General features: G+C 32.8%; 2 protein-coding genes and 2 pseudogenes across 3 annotated transcripts; 2 read left to right on the forward strand and 2 right to left on the reverse strand.

Annotated features, from left to right (window-relative positions):
* The first annotated feature begins 1,191 nt into the window (after positions 1-1,191).
* On the forward strand, positions 1,192-4,356 carry LOC107930777 (E3 ubiquitin-protein ligase At4g11680). Of its 2 annotated transcripts, none has more exons than XM_016862492.2 (5): positions 1,192-1,344; positions 1,879-2,334; positions 3,377-3,499; positions 3,587-3,845; positions 3,932-4,356. In XM_016862492.2, exons 2-5 carry the CDS (start codon positions 2,003-2,005, stop codon positions 4,082-4,084), a joined length of 867 nt encoding a protein of 288 aa, XP_016717981.1. In that variant the 5' UTR covers positions 1,192-1,344; positions 1,879-2,002; the 3' UTR covers positions 4,085-4,356. The 2 variants fall into 2 exon arrangements, with proteins under 2 accessions (XP_016717981.1, XP_016717982.1); XM_016862493.2 differs by having other exon boundaries at positions 1,282-1,428.
* Positions 4,357-5,007: 651 nt separating this feature from the next.
* Positions 5,008-6,101, forward strand: LOC107930807 (non-specific lipid transfer protein GPI-anchored 13-like; annotated as a pseudogene).
* A 2,995-nt stretch (positions 6,102-9,096) lies between these two features.
* LOC107930870 (nucleolin) lies at positions 9,097-11,986 on the reverse strand. The gene is made up of 3 exons (XM_016862631.2): positions 11,019-11,986; positions 9,897-10,152; positions 9,097-9,679 (listed from the first exon to the last, which is right to left on the reverse strand). Exons 1-3 carry the CDS (start codon positions 11,334-11,336, stop codon positions 9,291-9,293), a joined length of 963 nt encoding a protein of 320 aa, XP_016718120.1. The 5' UTR covers positions 11,337-11,986; the 3' UTR covers positions 9,097-9,290.
* Positions 11,987-14,602: 2,616 nt separating this feature from the next.
* LOC107930788 (uncharacterized) lies at positions 14,603-18,465 on the reverse strand (annotated as a pseudogene).
* Positions 18,466-20,301: the final 1,836 nt, after the last annotated feature.

A 20,301-nucleotide genomic window follows, 5' to 3' on the forward strand; every position in this document is an offset into this window, starting at 1 on the left:
TCCATATATCTTCTTCTCATTAAACAATATGCCCGCTTGGTATAACAGAATGTCCTCACAAAACATATTTCTTCCCTGGTGTGATGGCCATGAGGTCGAGCTTCGCCAAGTTTCCTGATCTAGCAAGGGGGTCTAGGGGAGAGGGATAACAATACTTAAACTTTCTTTCCGAAGTGGTACCTAAACATCAAATTTATCTCATTTTGTCCCATAAGTGTATGACATCTAATAATATTGTACCATGTGTCATATTCTTATTTGTTGGTATTGATTTTGAGGTAAATTGGATCAAAATTAACAGTTTAGATATCATTTTTAACCCAATAAAAAATTAAATACCAATAAAGAGTATAATATTTTACCTATAAACCTTAAACTTATATAAGTGATTAACTTATTTATACTTAACATAACAGTGTATAACTGGATAAAATATTTTACTTCTAGTAATAATATTGATTGCAATAATAAAAATATTGTAGTAATTCAGAATTTTATGTGTTTTCATTAAACAGATGACAATTCATCATCGTGATTTTAATTTTAATTTTAATCTTCCATTATTAATTCATTACTTTAAAAAATATATGTAAGCATTAAGAAAAGTTAATAGTAAATTCCCCAATAAAAAAAATGTGACTATTTGCAACGTGAATAGAATGCCCACTCAACAAGGAAAACAACAAAAAATAATTCAATGGACGCAATAAGTATGGTAGGATTTTTTTTTTATATTAATGATTAAATATATATATATTTTTGAGAAATATGATTAAAATATATTATAAGTTTTTATACTCTTTTCAAATTTAGCCTTTAGTCTTTATAATTTTATTTTGAAGAATTTAGTTTTTTTATTTTTAAAATTTTAAAATTCAAATTTAATTATTATTATATTTAATTAAATTTCTTGATGTGATATTTTAAAATATAAAAAAATCTTTTAAATTTAAAAATTAAAATTATATGATAAAATGATAAAATAGTCTTAAAATTAACAAAAAAAAATTAGTGAAAAAACTTAAAAGCTTGATTGATGTCTAAAAACTTAATATTGATATAAAGAAAAACCAAATAATTTAAAATTATTAAAAACCTAAAATTGATCCAAGCAGAACAGACCCGTTTAGAATGGGATAAAGGAAAATTTGCACAAAAAACCAAGCTTAAACGACAAAATAAACAGGTGCATTACCGCCGTTTTGCTTTCCTGCTTTAATTTTTTTTTCTTCTTTGTAAACCAAAATTCTTACCTTTTGATCAAAATCTTTTGCTCCCTTTTATTATTTTGCTTTCACCAAACAGAGCTGATGGTCAAGTGGCTAAAACCCAAAAATAGATACTGTAAGTCCTTTTTTAAGTGTTGGGTTAAATATGAATAAACGTCAAGTTACTTTTTGTTTTTTTTTTAATCAATTTTGGTGATTGGTAAGTTCTTAATTCCTCTCTGCTTTCAAGTTGAAATTTTTAATGCATGTAAGCTTATTGCTTGATGTTTGGATGCTGAGAAAAAAAACTGGGAAAAAGAACAAGAAAAAGAGATAATTTTGAATCCAAATATGTAAACAAAGTCTGGAACTTGAGAATTGGGATCACCCATCTTTAGTTTAAGACTACTTTTTTTCTCCTCTTTTTTCAGCCCTGAGAAATTGGAAAATGTTTTTGGTTGCTGGGAAAATAAAAAAGATGAAGACTTTTGCTTCCATTTGAATTATTATAACTAAAATTAACGATTCTCTTGTTCTTTGTGGCGGTTTTTCCAAGCTAATGGATGTTTTGCTGAGAAAATCGAGGAAAGATCAATTTTTTTTTTTGCTATGAATAAATTCTTTGTTTTGGAGTATTTGTTGGTTTTCTTATAAATTTTTGTATATGCAGCACAAATTGGTGGTTCGACCAAGAACTGATTTTTGTTGGTTTGCTAAAGATATCGACAAACTGATATGATGGCTTGAAAATGAAGAACAATTGATCAAAGGCCAAACAAAAGAAACTTTACCAAATGGAGCAAACACATGAAAACCTCCATGAAAGCAATGATCATGTTCTTGATATAGCACCAAACGATGGTCAAGTTGTGAACAATGTTGACTCTCATGAACCTGTGATTCAGCCATCTTCAAGTCATGGAAGTTTTATGTCATCATTTTGTTTTTGGGTTTATATTAGATTAGTTTTCAATATCAGTCAAATTGTTGCATCAATAACTGTTATAGTAGTTTCTAGAAATGAAAAACCACAAGCTCCATTGTCTACTTGGATTATGGGTTATGCTGCAGGTTGTGCTGCTTCTATTCCAATCCTTTTCCAACATTGTTTTCTTCCATATCCGACGTAAGTGCTTACCTTTTTTTATGTTCGATGTTTTTCGATGCTCAATTGTTAGTACTTGATGGTTTCTTAGTGTTATGTTCTTCTTGTTGTGGAACCATTTGCTTTAATTGTTGTCAACATTACAATAGTTGGCTTCATGTTGCATGATCCCGTTTACATGTCTCCGTTTCTGAGCTTGAAAGTTCGGGTCTTGTCCTTAGAATCAGTCAGTTTTCATATCTAAAAGTGCAATATTGATTTTATTCGTGTGTTAGAATGTCTAATATCGGAAGAAATTTTGCATTTGGCTTGTCTAGTAAAAGAAGAAATAAACATTGATTGATTCCTAGGTGGTACAAGTACCATGGAGGCCCTTGTACTAGGAATCAGATTGCATTTTGCCCTGTTTACTAAAAAAATAAGCAAATTAGTCTCTCTATGTTAGATCAAAGAGCAAACTAGTCCTTTTTATTAAAATTTTCATCCATTTTTACTGTTAAAAATTGGCGTGGCTGATGAAATATCCATGTCTACCTCATGTTAACGTGAAAGTATCAGTTTTTAACAATAAAAATGGATGACCTTTATAATAGAAGGACTAGTTTACTCTTTTATCTAACGTATAGGGACTGATTTATCCGTTTTTTGAGTAGAGAAGATAAAATGCAATCTAACTTATAGTACAAGGGCCTCCATGTTACTTTTACCATTCCTAGGTTCATATGAACATCTTTTATGTTCATTGTTACTGTTATTCTTATTGAAAGTACAATAAATTACCATTCCTAGGTTCATATGAACATCTTTTATGTTCATTGTTACTGTTATTCTTATTGAAAGTACAATAAACATTTTAATAATCATTTTTTGCTGTGCTCGTTTTAAGAAAGATTTTAGCTTGTTCCAAAGTAAATTGAAGCCTCAGACAGTATGCATTAATGGTCTTTTATGAGTTCTTTTCATTTTGGTCCTAAGATTTACTTATCTGGCTGTTTTATATATAACTTTCATCAATCTTTACATATATATGACCGCTGATGCATTTTGCATGATAACTTGGCAGGCTTAGCAGATTATTAGAGCACTTTAAATGGGTGCTAAAAGCTTACTTTTTTGTATGGTTTATTATTGGAAATGTTTGGTTATTTGGAGGTTACTCTTCCTCGGGGGCTTCGAATTTACACAGGTGTCGACGCTTACCTGTATAAGTATTATACTACTCGTTGTTTTTTCTCTGTCCGGAAATCAACTAGTTTCTTTGACTCCATTGTAGGTTATGTATAATGTTTCTCGTCTTTAGCTATCTCGACTTTACTATGCCCTTCATCCTCTGTGTGGTTTTAGCATGCTGTTGTGGAGACCTAGGCCTAATTAAAGGAGCCTCTTCGGAATGCATCGAGTCATTGCCAACTTACACGTTCAAGTTACAAAAAGATGGTAGCGGAAGCATAAGGAAAATTAATTCGGAAGTTAAAGGAGGGGCTGAAACTGCAGGAACCGAAAAGGACTGCGCTATTCCGGGAGATGATGCTGTAAGTTTTAGGAAGTATTATAATCACATTGTTCTGTTTTCACCCGAAAACCATAAATCAACTTGTTTTATATGCACATTATGCAGGTTTGCTGCATTTGTTTGGCGAGTTATGCCGACAATGATATGCTAAAGGAACTCCCTTGCTCTCATTTCTTCCATACCAACTGTGTAGATAAATGGCTCAAGATGAAAGCTCTTTGTCCGCTTTGCAAATGCACGGTTTTGATTACGAAATGAGGGTTTGCCTTTTTGTTATTGATATTACGATAGTAGTTCTTAACCACCTTTCCAAGTAGATTACTCCCCCGATTACCGACAACGGTTGAAGACGAGCAAAATGAGAAGAGGGAAACGGGAAACAAAGAAACCTAAGCTACAAAGATTGTACATACAAGGATATCTGTAATATACTTGAATACAATCTGTTGATACCAAGCCTTTTTACGCGTATCAATTTCACTGTTCATCCAAACATATCGGAAAAAAACCCTGAAATCAAATCAAAGAGATATCATTGGGAATGGCTTTTTAACATATTTCATTGGAATATGGGATACCATCTCTCAAGCCATTCCATAGGTATATTAAGTGTTACCCCTTCCTTCACAATGAACTTCAGCTTCTGTATTTCAAGAGATTATAAAAAAACGTTAAATGCAAAGACAGGTTATGAATGAAGGAAAGGATTCATAAATGGTGATTGTGCTTGGGAGGTCCTTATATTATAGAGATCTGATTAAATTAGTCCCTCTATTTTTAAATGGATCAATTTACTATTATAAAAAGTCAAATAAGGTCAAATTGAAATATAGTTGACATTTTCAATATAAAAAATGTCATTTATTGGTTAATATTTTTTTTGTTTCATAAATGAAATATTTTATTAGGAATTGAATTGAAATTAAAAAAAATTCAAGATATTTAAATGTTAATTTATTAGAATTTGAACTTATTTGATTCTTATTAATAATATAGGGACTAATTTGATTCAATCCCTATAATATAGGGACCTCCTAAGTCCTAAGTACTTTAACCATTCATATGTTATGCAATAACAAAAATGATTGGAGCAAAAAGTGGCCTAACTCTCTATATATACCTAACCAATTCAAGCTAAAAAACCAAAAGAAACCTTGACCCCAAAAAAAAACTCCCCAATTTGCATAAAACCAGAAAACAACAAAAACCCAGAAAAGTAAAGAGAAGGAATTTGTGTTATAGGGCCAAAAAATGGGATCATTATAGATGGTGGTGATACGCATTATATTGGCAACATGGGCCGTCATGGCAACAACAAAGGCAACAATAATGGAGGGTGATGAGAATGGATGTGCTGACCAGCATGCAAATCTTGCATCTTGTATTCCTTTTGTGAGTGGAACTGCAAAGAAACCAGCACCACAGTGTTGCCAAGACATACAAAAAATGAAGGCCAACAAGCCAAAGTGCTAGTGCATCCTCATTAAAGAGAGCACTGATCCTTCATTCGGTCTCCCAGTCAACACCACTTTGCTCTTCATATGCCATCAGCTTGTAATATTGATGCTAAAGTTTCTGACTGCCCTAGTATGTGTGAACTCTCTTACAATACTACTATACATTTGTCTGTTTTTAATGGTTTATAAAGCTAATTGTTGTTATTGTTGTTTTTCAGGTAAAAATATCATGGAGGCCCCTCTAGAGTTAGATTGCATTTTGACTCCATTTACTCAAAAAATAGGCAAATTAGTCATTATACGTTAGATGATCAAAGAGCAAACTGATCATTTTTATTAAAAATTTCATCTATTTCTACTGTTAAAAACTGGAATGGCAAACATAATAACCAGAAAGTTACATGTAGCGTGCCACGTGTACCTCATTCTAACATACTGGAACCTGTTTTTAACAATAAAAATAGATAAAATTTTTAACAAAAGGATTAGTTTGTTCTTTAGTCTAATATACAAAAATTAATTTATCTATTTTTTTTAATAAAGGAAATTAATTTGACTTTTAATACAAATGCGTCCATAATACTTTTACCATTATTTTTTTTATGGTGTTGGGTAGGTATTTTGAACCTATCACCAAATTCACCATATGCAAAGATCTTTAAAGAAGTTGGTTCTTCAACTACAAGAGTTGAAGTTCAAGTTCGAACTCGGTTTCGAAGGCAACCCCTAGTAGCAGCAATGATATAGAGAAAGTGAAAGTATTTCATGGAGGAAATTGCCTTGTGTTGATTGCTTTAATTGCATGGATTTTCATATGAGGGGGTTGTTTGTGTTGAAAGTATGACTTAATGTAGGATCTTTTGGTTGTGTTTGGCTACCATGTTTTGTTTGTAGTTTTCAATATCAGCAACAATAATACAGTCCGAATGCCTTCCTTCAATTTTTTTTTTAATATTGAGGGTTAAATCTGTTGAATTTGTTTATTTATGATTAAATTGATAGAATGTATAAATATTAGAAGGTTAAATTGGTTTTTAGGCCAATAAAAAAAGCCCACATCAGCTTTCTGTCATTCATTTAAGGACAATTGATGGGAGAATAACTAAAATATTTGATTTTGAAAAGTTGAGATTTTAAATCGAAAAAATAAATAGTTTGTTGGCAAAAGAGACTTAAGGGCATAGTTGGGTGACTATTTCAATAATTTACCCTACACTAAAAACACCCTTAAATTTATAGTTAAATAAGCATCTAACCTATAATTTTTATCCACGAAAGCCTTTGATTTTAATATTAAAGGAAAAATATTTTAAAATTTTAAACTAATTTACATTTAATGTTTACATGAATAATTTTTTTGAAGTGTTTATGTACATAATGTACATAATCACTCTTTTCAAAATTCTAATTACTCTTTTAAATTTTATAACGACATTAAAGTGTATATAATTTTTACTGCATCAACAAAAAATTAAGATATGAGCTTCAAATTCAAAATATTTTTCCTTTATTATTAAAATCAAGAGCTTTCATGAGTAAAAAATTATAGGTTAAGGGTTTATTTAACTATATAAATAGTTTAAGGGTTCATTTAAATAAATTGTAGTAGTTTAAGGACTTTTTTAATATATTAGCTAAACTTAATTAAATAATTCTAAATTTTAACCGATATAATATTTATTATTTAAAAAATAACATAAATTATCTTTCCATTTGCAGTTTAATTTCAAACAAAAAATTGTATTTACAGAACTATAAAAATTTTAAAAATATTAATTAGGTTAAACAATAAATAACTCTTTTTTTAACAACAAAGGTTAAATATATTTAAATTTGGTATTATAGTAAAAGGATGAATAGGATAAGATATCTATTATAGTGGAATCTGCCAAGTATTTTAACCAATTTCATGCCGGCTAAAAGTAAATGTTTAAATTATTTTTAAATTTATAGTAATTTAGTCCCGACTTCAAGATGCTCCAAATTCTTATAATCTTGTATATTTACAATTTATTTTCTGAGTTGAGTCTATCTGGTGGGTTGATTTGGAAATTGCATGTGCCGCAGCGGGTTGGACATTTCTTATGGCTGGTGCTCCGAGATCGTTTGATGACTAATGAGGGTTTACGGATAATGGGCTATGTGGTGTTTGTGCGACGGGTGTGGAAACAACTTTGCATGTCCTTCGAGACTGTCCGTTTGTTTCACCGATCTGGCAAAGTATTGTTCCACCAGCCTTGCATTTGATTTTTTTTCATGGTGAATGATAGCTGGTATTGTGCCCTGAAATATTGTTTTGGGTATCTTTTGTTGGAAAATTTGGTTACCCAGCAATCGTTGTGTGTTCTCTGATGAGTAGGATCAATTCGATCAACTTCAGTCTCATGGAGCATATAACTCGGCTTTCGATACAACGCGAGGTGGGTACTGTTGATGCACAGTGAATGCCACCTGCTGTTGGGTGGTCGAAATTGAATACAGATGGTGCTGATGGCCACTGGTTGTACGGCATCTGCCAACATATTGGTATAGGCTTGGTTCTTCAAGCTGAATTGCGCGCTATGGTGGAAGGGATTTGACATGCTCATCGTGGGAAGTGACTGTAAGCAAGCAGTGGATTTGGTTCAGGAGTGGGTTCTGGACGCTGTCGTTGGTTCGCATGATTCACAGTGTGCAGTCTCGCTGTAGTAGTTTAATCTGTAGCCAAATTTAAATTTAATCAAATAATTCTAATAATCTCAATAATTAAAATTAGATTTCAAAGGTAGAAAATGTATAAGAACTAAAGCACTTTTTGATATTTTGTTATTTTATTGAAAGTTGAATAACATAAATTTACTCCTTATTTTGCCTGTCAACAACTATTCAATTAAACCCATTTCTTCTCTAATACTTATTCAGGGGAATTTCATTTATGAAGCTCAAATAATTTTATATATTTTCATTAATATTTTAATAATTCCAACTTCGAATTTTTTTTTATTTTTTTAACTTTTAAATTTATTAATTTAATTATACAATCAAACCTATATATCTTATATTCACAATTTAAAAGATAGCATTTAACCATTGAAAGATTTTATATATATATATATAAAAGTAAAGTCCAATTAATAATACATAATAAATTTTAAATAATTTTACAACAAAATTAAAACTCAATTCAGAAATAATACCACCTCAATTAAATATATTATAATAATATAAATATTTAAATTAAATTTTATAAATAATTTATATTAATTACTTAATATTTAGAGCCTTATCAATGTCAAACTCTCTATATTATATACTCTATATAAAAGTATCATCGAAAATTTTATATTAGTAAATCAAATTACATTTTACTTCTCTACTAAAATATTAAATAAATTACTCTTTATTCGTAAAATAAAAAAAGTTAATCTTTATATTAAAATTTCATTTTACTTCTCTACTAAAATATTAGATAAATTAATCTTTATTCGTAAAATAAAATAAAAACTAATCTATTAAAATTTCATGAAGTAGATGTGACATGACATATAATTATTGAATAAAATTTTTAAAGAGAAAAAATTATGGAAGGATAGGGTATACATCACCAAATAGCTGCAGTTTTCAAGACACTATGGGGCATGCTCTGCAGTTCCTAATATACATATATATAAATACACAATGAAAGTTCAACATCACACGCGCACACACTGAATCTACACTAAGACGAATCTAGGGATGATCTCGAACAATAATAAACCCACTTCGAACCCTGAAGCTACTGCTCAAGTTCCTAATATACTGCTATGCACAATTTACCAGTAAAATAGCATTGAATTTGAGCTTAAAATGAACATTTATATTTTTCTCTCTTAAATCAAAATGCCATGTTAACACTCCAATTGACCAAAAACCATATACTGATGTTTATTTTCGCATTAACAAAAAAGGAACAAAGGGAGGGTAAAATGTCCATGATGTTGAAAGTTATAAATGATAAAACCAAAAATCCCGAAATCCTTTCACCCACTTTACCGCACCGGCTGCTGATTGTAGTGATTCTTTTCCTTCTTCTTTGCAGCAGCAAGCCTTGCACTTCTTGCAGCAGCCTCGTTGGCGGCAGCTCGGGCCGCGGCATCCATCTCTTTACTCGATTTTTTCTTTTTAGCTGAAGCAACTTTTTTCAGCTTCTCTTTCACATCAACAGCAGGCGTCTCTTCTGGCTTATTGCTTTCACCGGCTTCTTTGGCGTCATTTCCAACGGTAACACTGCCTTCACCCGGGACCTGTGATGATTCTTTCGCCTCCTTCGATGATTTATCCTTCTTTTTCTTCTTTTTGGCGCTCTTGCTCTCAGCTGGAGTTTTTTCTTTCTTTTCGATTTTCCCATTGCTCTCTGAAATTTTCCCTTGCTCATCACCTGCGATCGGTACCAGCACGTGAAAAACCACTAAGAAATTAATAAACAGTGAATAATGAGCAACTCCACTTGTAACAATCAATCAATACTTGACGTAAAGTCTCAGCTTCCAACTTCAACCTTTAGAAGTTTATGATTTCAACTCGTTACATTTTCAGATAAATGCTATTTGCCCCGTTGAAAGACTAAGAAGCATAAGTGCGTTGATATTAATTACCATGGGAATCATTCGAGCCACCTGTCTGCTGTTTCGTATATCCTAACTCAGCAAGAACAGCATCCAGTTCCTCGAGTCCTTTCTTCTTCAGTTCCTTCTTCGAAAGCTGTCTTTCCGCTTCTTTATTAACCGCGGATGCTTCGGGAGCCTTGGTAGTAACTGGCTGCACTTCTACTGGTGTCTCAGCTTCGTTTTCATGCTCTTCTTCAACTTCATCATCGACTTCTTCAAGACCATCTTCCTCGCTTTCACTTTCCTGGAATGCAAAAACAAAATAAAACCAAATCTATAATATCCTTATCGCATTTTTAAAAGTTTGTTTACTTCAAATGATAATATATGGTAGTAAAAGATACAGTTATACACAACATCAAACTAAGTAATACCATAAAAAGAACCGATATTCGAAAGATTCAATTTGGAAAGATATTCACTACTGTCAGCTGATTCAGAAGCACAAAATAGCACCAAGTTTACCGGCATAAATATTTTGTAACTCGATTGCCACTACGTTGAACGTTAACCCTAACCGAAAAAGACCAAATAAGGACTAAATACAAGTGCAAACAAAATTAAGAGGCATTCAACAGTTAAACACGGGACATCAATCACACGTACATGTGTAAACCGGATAGAGTGAAACCTAAAATACACAACACCATACATGTGTTAGCTTCAAGAATCGAGTTTAACTTCATTTTAAAGTCTAAAGAATGATCAAATCAATAGAACCATTCATCAATATCCTATCAATCCGGAGTTTAAAATAAAAACAAACAAAAAGAATCTAATTTAGCAACTACATAGAACATGTATGTTATTAAACATAATTAGTTCATCATGATTCATGAATGCCTTTGAAGACAATATGCCTAACAAGACAAGGACCCTCCATACATACAAATTTCATCATGATGTTCATAAATCCACACAAGCATTGTTACATTTACATCTACAAGATTCATAATCATCATCCATGAACAAAATCATCCCTTCCATCACCAAATACATACATACTTTCATGACCCAAGATTATATCATACATAAACATACGTATATTAACAACACCAATAAAGCATCAAATCATCTAATGGCAACAAAAAAAAAAAACAATGTGCTGACCTCTAAAGTAGGTTCAGGTTCTTTAGGAGGGCCCCAAGCAGAACCAGGAGGAGCCATTGAAGCGTAATAATCATCATCATCTTCTTCATCAACATCAGCCCAAGACTTAACCTTTAGAGGTGATGGGGCCCAAAACACCTCTTTTTTCTCTGCTTCCTTTCCCAATCCTTTCAACCCTTTGCTCTTAGAAGATGAACCCAGATTTTCCTTTTCACCTCCCTTCTTCTTCTTCTTCTTCAAACTACCAAGAGCAGCAAAAACATTGGTGCTGTTAATCACCAAAGGATCCTCCTTCCTGCCTTTCCCTCCTCCCGCCATTTTTTCTTTTTTATCTCTTATCCAATCCTTCCCCCACGCCAAAAAATAGAACTTTTTTTATAGAATTGTAAATATAACAGTAGTTTATCAAAGAAACGATTTTCAAGCAATGGAAAATTCTGGTGTTGCAGAAAGAAAGTTAAAAAAAAGGGGGAAATTTTGATATTTTTAGAGTGAAAATAAACGTGAAACTGATAAAAAGGTTAAATTTTTTTGGTTGGGTTTTCAGGGATGATCTGAGAAATGCCGGAAAATATTGTGATGAATCACGTTTTGGTTTCTGGAAATAGGGAAAACGAATATTATATATAAAAAAATAAAAAGAACAAAAGTGAAGGAAGCAAGGTGTTCTTCAAATGTAGGTTAAGTGTTTACAAGTTTCTTATGTAAAAATAAATACAAAAAAGAAGAAAAAAAACTGAGAATGAAATAAAGAACGAAAAGAAAACCCTTTTCTGTTCTTTTATGTATTTCCCTTTGTAAAAAATTTTCCTTTTTTTTTCCGTTTGGAATCTGGGAAAATTTATTTTTGTTATAGAAAGAAACGTGGCGAATGATGGGTCTTTCTTAGGGTAAATGCACGTAAATGGGTTTCAAAGGTTGGATTTTTTTTTTTTGTTTTGCTTTTTTGATTTTAGGGTACTTAATGGTGGGTGCTGTGTTCAGAGATGTAGGGATTTTAAGTGAAGTTGGATGAATATGAACCGTTCGATTTACTGATGATCAGATTGGACTTTGTGGTTGGGAAGAAATGGCCCATTGGACCTTTTGGCAATTTTTTTGTGAAATTAAAAAATAAAATAAATAAATGGTACTTATGGTGGATAGGAAGAAAAGAAATTTTACATGACATTTGGCTATCATGCAAACATTTGGACCCACTTTATAAATAAATGTAACTAATTTTTTTTTTATTTTAAAAAATAAAGATTAGACCATAATTCCTTTTTTTAATTAGATCATAATTATTCATCTCTCTACTCAAAAATTAATTAAGGTATTTTTTAGTAGTATTTTTTTTTCATACTTTAAAATTAGGTAGCCTAATTATGTTTTTAGTGATAATAATATAAAGTTATTAGTCGGTTTAAATTAATAAATAATTTGGTTGGCATTTGGTATTATTGTTATTGTAACAATAAGGACGATATGAGTTAAAATGTATTTAAGCTCATTATTTCTTTGATTTAAGGGGTTAAAAATTAAAAACATCGTTAGTTATTATTCTTGAAATAATGTGCCTTCTTTTTTTTTTTGGTATTTAGTCACACAATAAGGGTTACGTGAAAATTCAATTAATCATGTTAAATCGATAATAAATTTACAAGATAAAACAACATTTAGTCTTTGAACTTGGTAGCTTTTTTCACTTTGGTCCCTGAACTTTATTTTGGTATACATTAATATCGGAACATGATAGTTTTTTTTCTTAATTTGGTCCTGAACTTGGATTTTATTGATTTATGATGACATGACACACTGAATATTTTTAAATGAGTATTTTTTAGATTTTATATATTTATAAAAAAAATATTAAGTGATGATGTGATATAATCTCAAAGTGCCACATCATCACTCATTAATAAAATCCAGGTTAAAGACCAAATTAAGAAAAGTTACCAAGTTTATGGATAAATATAGACCAAAAATTATTTAGAGACCAAGTTTAGAAGAATTGTCAAATTCAAAAGCTAAATGTTGCTTTATCCTTATTGAGTGGAGTTGAGTCTTAGACTCTCAACAAAAGGTATTATCCCACCTAGTGGTTTTGTCCCCTTAGGAAGCACCTTAGTCGATATATTTACGACATGCAAGCTCACTTTCCATATGCAGACACTTTTTAAATTTATTTTAACTTAAATCTCACAATGTTTAAGTCATCTCTAGAGCTATTATAACACAACTCCATATACATTTTGGTTATTACTACAATTAAACTACTTACGGTTTGATTCTGATTATAAACAATTCAAATGCATAACATTTGAAGTTATAATTGTACTTGTAAAATAATAATAATAATAATAATAATAATAATAAATTTACATATTATTCAAATGTATGATATTTTTGTAAAAAACTGTCACCACTAACACTAATAACAAACGAGTCATTAATCTGGACTTACACATAAAAGAAGATTTTAATAACGTGAAAATAAAGGAGAAGGATTAAATTTTGAATCTGTAGGAAGAGTAAAACTAAAAATAAAGTCGCACTCTAAATAAATTATCTTTGTTACTTTTCCATGGACTAAGATGGGAAAAAGTCAACAATCACATGTTACCAAGGGGCACTCATGGACCTTGATGTGCAAATGAATTTATGAATTTATTATTTAGATTAAGTCACAAATTAACATATTTCTTTTTATATCCTCTGCAATGATTTATTATCTTAGCTTTATTTAGTGAGAGCACAGGTTTGGACCATATTAATAAAATTTAAATAATAATTTATTGTTTGAAATATAAGTTATTTTTGCTCTGATAAAATGATTAACTAAAGGCAAAAAGAAATCCATATTTAATACGATTCAATTACAAAATTACAATTAAAATACTTTTCCAAGAAATTAAAGAAAGGGGGAGAGCTAAGCTAAAGGAAGATGCCTAACTTGCCGACTCAAAGCTAAACTTAGTTGTGGCTTGTGGGAATATAGGCAAATTCGAGAATTTCGGTCAAACTTTGGTGATGCTTGGGCCCAAACGTATTCAAAATGTTCTACCTTTCAATTATCTTTTGGTTGAAGAATTTAAAAATTCCATTTAATTAATTTATTTTTGTTATAATAATTAAGTTATATGAGATATTATTGATAAAAAAAGGTGATGGTTTGGTACAAAGAGTCACTAAAAATAATTATTTAAGAAGGTAAAAAATTATATTTGAGTATGAGTTATATGATTAATATTATGTCTTTATCATTTACTTTGGTTTTGAGACGTTGTATTTATAAAAAGAGATTAACTTGGCATAGTTTGTAACTTATAAGTGCAAGCGATATTGTGGTGGACATCAACTAATAATGTTGTTGAAGTTGATATGAGAAGACTGAATAATGTGTTATCAAATTAGAAGGGGTGAACAAGAAATTTTCTCTATATATCTTGGCGAGGTCAAGATCAAGTTTTGCTAAATTTTAACTTTAAATATATTTGTTTAGTGGCTCAATGAAGGATGATATGACAAGTATACAGTAAATTTGATCAAATATAACCATAAAAAACTAATCATCTTAATAAACTCAAATCTGAAAATAATAATGACCAAAATAATGCAAACTTATAAAAATTTAAATAAATAATTCAAAATATTCCAGAGTTTAAAATAACAAATTTAAAAACACTAGACTCGAAGATCTCGAACCAAAAATTTAAATACCTAACCAAATTTCAAAAAGCACCGACAAAATGAATTTTGATATACTAAAACCATGCTATTTGCATTACTTACATAAAGGACATAACTTTTTATTCAGAAACCAAATAAATAAAAAAAACTAATAATATTCAATATGAGGATAAATGCGAGGAATTATCAAAAGTGGTACCCACATGCTGAATAACAAACCCATAGATTTTCCTCTTCAATTTCTCAACCATGTGAACCAATACCTCATCCCCTTTCAAAACCGCCCGGTCTAACCAATCATTGACCCGTTTCAATTGTGATAAAACCGCTGCAATGGAACCACAATCTAATACTAATGCTTTCAAGGACTCCTCCATGAAACCAATAAACCACATTTGCATCTCAACTTTCAAGTTCATTGCAAAGTGCATTGTCTCTTTCATCCCTTCACCTCTAGTCCACATTGCAGCATTATTATTTTGCTGCAGCTGTGGGATTGAACTGGTTTTGAGTTGGTTTTTGGGTGAAGCATGCTGACGTGAAGCATGCTGAGACAGGTTTATTTTGTAAAGCTGATAGAGATTCATTGTTTTGAGGGGTTAGAAGGGAGACTATTTCAAGATCAGTTGTCACTGCAGCTTCAACCCATAGAGAAGATGATTTCGAGTGTTCTTCAATGCCGGATTTGTAACCAGCTGCAACAGTTTCAGCAATTCCAGTGTACTTTACGACGTCGTCGTAAATGGATAAAAATCGGTCAATGGTTGGCAAAGGATTCCCAGCCTTGGATTTAGAGGAAAGTTCTGAAAACATGCTGGAACCATATATGGTTGGGAGTGTAAAATTAGGCACAGAATATAAGCCTTTTAGGCCTATGCATCAAGTTATTTGCTACATTTATTTATATGCTTAATATTGCAAGATTTTAATGGATCCAAACCTTAGATTCCTAACAAGAGACTCGGCAGTGATGGCCTCCTCCAATGCCTCTGCTGCAGTTTTAGAAGCAAGAACTCTCCTTTGCATAGCTTCCTGCATTCACACAATGTATTTTGTTTAACTAAATATTTTGTTATCATTTGCTTATCATTAAAGTGTATTCAAGTATATCAACATTCCTGCAAATCCCTAGCATTAACACTATATTATGTTCTAGATCCAAATCAAACAAAGGAATGCAGTTTAAGACATCAACAATTGAAATGCATTGATCTATGATTAGAGTCATTTGCTACGGACAAAACTTCAATTCTACATAATTTATCTAATATTTAGGCAAGACTTTTAAGCACAATATCAGCAGTGAGACCTTTATGGTTTGAAATACTTGTGGCCAATTTTTTTTTAAGAAGTTATACAAGTATAATTACAAATAATATTGTATAAAGCACAACTTAACTGAAACTGAAATATATCCTACTTGCGTCCAATACATATCTAAATATGAGTAAAGAGATATGATTCTCTAAAAACCCACCAAATACATGAAATAGCCTCTCTTTCACAGAACATATTTTGTTTAAATCTAAACTTTAGGATAATAACAATAGTTCAATGATGGTGACAAGCACTCATTAGTGGCGATACTAGTTTTCCCACAATAATAGCATTGTACTTATGTGTGAATAATGAAACTTCAATATGGTTTCAACAGCATTGAAAATTTTGAATAACCAATGACATTTGCTAACAACAAAGACTAGACACAATTAGTACTATTTACCAAGTGTTAAGCATGAAAGTATAAGAAGTTAATTCTTTACTAGAAACTACAGTATATTTATTTCTACTCTCCCAAATCCATCAGATCACCTTTTTTTCAGTTTAGACAAGATAATATCAGAAAGCAAGCATCTTAAACAGGAAATTCGAATCAAACAAGCACTCTCTTAATAGGAAAGCAAACAGAAAAAGCAAAAATAAGAAGGATTTGATAGCTTCTTGATAATTCCCGACACAACCCCATACCTTTCCAAGCTTTGCAAGGTCAGCAGAAAGGGTATCCCATGAAACACTGCCATCAGTCCATTTCTTTTCATGGACGGTGATTTCCAGAGCCCCACTTCCACGTGCTCGTTTCTCTGCGGCAGAACCATCTTTAGGTGAACTAGCTTTTCTTTTCTCATTGCTTGAAGAATTTCCATCATTGGATTTCTGACTATGTACATCAGTTAAACGTCTTGAAATGGCCGTCTGGGAAAGGAAAATATATTGCCGAAAAGTCAGAAAATTCGGCAACAAAGAGGCACATAAAACTCAAATTCTACATGATAATCTACTAGAAAATATTCCATGCTCTCATTCTTGATTCCTTGAAAGCATAATTGGTTCTGTCTCCAGTTTCCATTTTCTTTAAATAGGAACCTTAAAGACCATTGAAAACTTTTAACTATTTCTAAAAGAAAAAGAAAACTAATGTCTAATGTGGGATTTTCCATTAGTAGTTGAATGAGAATAAAGAGATTATCTGATGCAATTACATATCAATTTTCAAATAATCCTAATCTTCTTAGGATTTTAGTGATTAATTAATCAAGCTAGCAAATTAAGAAAGCCAATTTAGTTACCTGAGTCCGCAAAATAGCTTGCAGATCCGGCTTAGTCTTAACATAAGCTTTTTCCTTCAGCTCCCCTGAACCTTTCTCTGGTTGCTCATCCCAGCTCTTGGCAGAACCCACCAAAGCTTCGGACGCCTTCGAAATCCCAGCAACAATGGATGCCATCTTCTTCTTCGAATCCCCTACAGCCGGCGAAACCTTCAACCCTCCGGACAACCTCTTCGCCGGAGAAAGTGACGGTCTTCGAGCACCTGGTGATGCTTGCTTCCTCCCGTTGGGAGAAGGTTGCCTATACCTCGAAGGTACCATGATCACCGACTCTCTACCAATTTTCTTATTATCTTCCTTCCCTGCCATCAAGCTCGGTACCATGCATTTCGAAGGTAACGGAGATGCGGATCTCTTTCCTTTCCCGCCGGAGACGGATCTCTTTCCACAACCGCCGCATTGGTTTTCTTCACAGTCGGAACCGAACGTTTGGAAGCCACCGGAGACGAAAACCTTTCCGAATTTTCATTAACTTCGACGTTATCTCTAGGCACGAGAGGCTGCCTTGTTCTAGGATTTTCAATTTTCGAATCCTTATTTCCACTTTGAGTGCGTTGCTCCAACTTCTTGTTAGACAAATAAACTGCAACCGTGTCCGAGGGGAATTCGGATACGGGTTGTACAACGAAATCCCTCTTGGAAGACGAAATGCGAGCAATGAGAGGGTCCGGTGAACCAACGAAAGCGTGACGACCAGCAATCGGTCGGATACCAGAGACACGTGGCACGGGAGATTCAAAATGGAAGCGATCAACGTAAACGAACTGACCTAGCTGGAGCCGATTGGAGAGTATCAATTCACTGTCGCGATCGGAGAGGGAGACGTAGGTGGAGCTAAGGGAATCGGAGAGTTGAACGTAGAAACCATGGTTGGGCCAGAGTTCGTCAGAACCGGCAAGAGCCGGAACGATGCCGATCACTTGGAGGAGGTCGGAACGGTGGTCGCCGGCGACACGGGCGGAGGAATTCATTGATTGGAGGAGCTTGAGGAGGATACCGGGAGTAAGCGAAGCCATAACGAGGGAGCGTAATACAGAGAGAAAGGGAGGAGCGTGAAGAAAGAGGAAATGGATTGTGGAGCATTTAACCGTTACGAATTACGAGATTCAAATTCAAAAAAGCCCGCTAATATTGTTTTTCCTAACTAAAGAGAATCGAACGGCTTATTAAAACTCGCCACGTCGCTTCTTCTCGTTGTACTATGATGCCGGACGCAGCGAGATCACCTCGTTGAACAAAATCTACTGCTAGATCGCAGCTTTGTTATTATTATTGATCAAATACACTATTAATCAGTAATTAAATCATGAGTAAGTTTTCATTTCAATCATTCAATTAAAGTAATATATAATTTGGTTGTTAAATTATTTAAAAATTTTCATTTAAGTCCCTGGTTATTAATATCGATGTTTTATGGTTTTCGTTGTTCACATTACTTATACCAATCAAAAATTCTCTTTTCTTGTCTCTTCTACAATTCATTTTTTTCATAAAGCAGCTTTAGACGCCATAAATCTACAAACCAAAATTTAGACAACTTTTTTCTCCTATCTCTGACACTGACACCATGTTTGGTTGAGTGTATTGGCTATGCCAATACACCCCTAATCGGTGGGCCCCACCTAATCCCCCTCTAATCTGCCGTTTGGTTCAATGTATTGCTAATCCCCCTCTAATCCGTTACTTTCCTAATCCCCGAAATTCTCTGTTTTGTAATCCCTGCCTCCTCCTCAGTTTACACCCGTTTTACAGCCTTAGCCCTAATTTGCCCTCCCAACTAGAAATCCACCTCCAGCCTCTCCCTCCCAACATCAAACAGAACCTGCGAGCGAAGTCACCTCCACCCGACTCCACCGTCTCAGGTCTCCGGCCCCATTGTTTCATGCTGTTCTGTTTCAGCTGTAGGAACTATTTTCTCATCAACAGATACAGTTTGTACATTGCAGGTTGGTCAGTTTGCAAATCTCCCCCCCCCCCCCGTTTTTGCTTATTATTTCACAGAAAGAGATTTTTAGATTTGATTACTTCCTTATAGGTCCTTCATCAAGATGAAAATCCTTTATTATACAGCCTAGTGTTTGGAGAATGAGTAGTGAATGATGCAACATCAGCAGTTCTTTTCAACGCAATTCAAAAGATCGATGTTTCGAGAATTAACAGCCGAACATCTCTCCAGTTGATTGGTGATTTCATTTACCTGTTCTCGACAAGTACTGCTCTTGGAGTTACTGTGAGTTAATTACTCTTTAAGCTTTCTTCTGACCGTATGTCATTTATTATAGTGTTAGGAATTTTAGCTTTGATTTTTACTGGAAAATCATATATAAATAAGTGTGGGGTTGGTGATAGGGATTTTAACTTTCGAGTTCTTAGTGTGGGGTTGGTGATAGGGGGCTTCAAATTCTGGAAATTGGAGACAAAGAGTTAGTTTCTGCCATTGATGAAACTAATTTAAGGGTAAAAACAAAAAATCAAAAAGGGGAAATTTGGGAGAGAATTTACTTACAGATTGAAAGGGAAAGCGACGATGATTGTGGAATTTGAACTTTGGGGCATGAAAGCTATGGCAAACGGATTGAAGTTCCATTTTTTTACACCATGTTTGGTTTGGTTATTCCAACAAAACCAGCCACCAGAAACCTACTAGACCTTGTAAATTTCCAGTCCACCAGAAACATACTATTAAAGGATTACTTGATCATTGCGGTTTCAGTTTCACATTTATAAATGGAACTTTTGAATTTATACTTTATTACTGTACTTTCTACTGCATTTTTTAGCAATATAATTTGTGACTGAAAGCATGTAAAATAATTCCATGCCTTTCTTCTATGTTTAATATCCCCTTTTTCTCTTTTGCTCCCTTTCACTTATGGGCCTCTTCATTGCTATATGACTCATCTTTAAGACGTTGCTTTTCTCTTAATTTTATTGCCTTGCTGTTTACCTTCTAGTCTGAAGTGTGAGAAAGTTATCTTATTTCCTTTCAGGAGGAGCTAGAAGGA

The sequence above is a fragment of the Gossypium hirsutum genome, chromosome A07 (assembly GCF_007990345.1).
Source record: "Gossypium hirsutum isolate 1008001.06 chromosome A07, Gossypium_hirsutum_v2.1, whole genome shotgun sequence".
Taxonomy (NCBI): Eukaryota; Viridiplantae; Streptophyta; class Magnoliopsida; order Malvales; family Malvaceae; genus Gossypium; species Gossypium hirsutum.

Coding starts and splice junctions, on each gene's coding strand:
- LOC107930870 (XM_016862631.2), bottom strand. CDS start 11,336: ATGGCGGGAGGAGGGAAAGGCAGGAAGGAGGATCCTTTGGTGATTAAC. Junction 10,153..11,018: donor AACCTGAACCTACTTTAGAG/GTCAGCACATTG, acceptor TTTGCATTCCAG/GAAAGTGAAAGCGAGGAAGA. Junction 9,680..9,896: donor TGGCTCGAATGATTCCCATG/GTAATTAATATC, acceptor TACCGATCGCAG/GTGATGAGCAAGGGAAAATT.
- LOC107930777 (XM_016862492.2), top strand. CDS start 2,003: ATGGAGCAAACACATGAAAACCTCCATGAAAGCAATGATCATGTTCTT. Junction 2,335..3,376: donor TGTTTTCTTCCATATCCGAC/GTAAGTGCTTAC, acceptor ATAACTTGGCAG/GCTTAGCAGATTATTAGAGC. Junction 3,846..3,931: donor CTATTCCGGGAGATGATGCT/GTAAGTTTTAGG, acceptor CACATTATGCAG/GTTTGCTGCATTTGTTTGGC.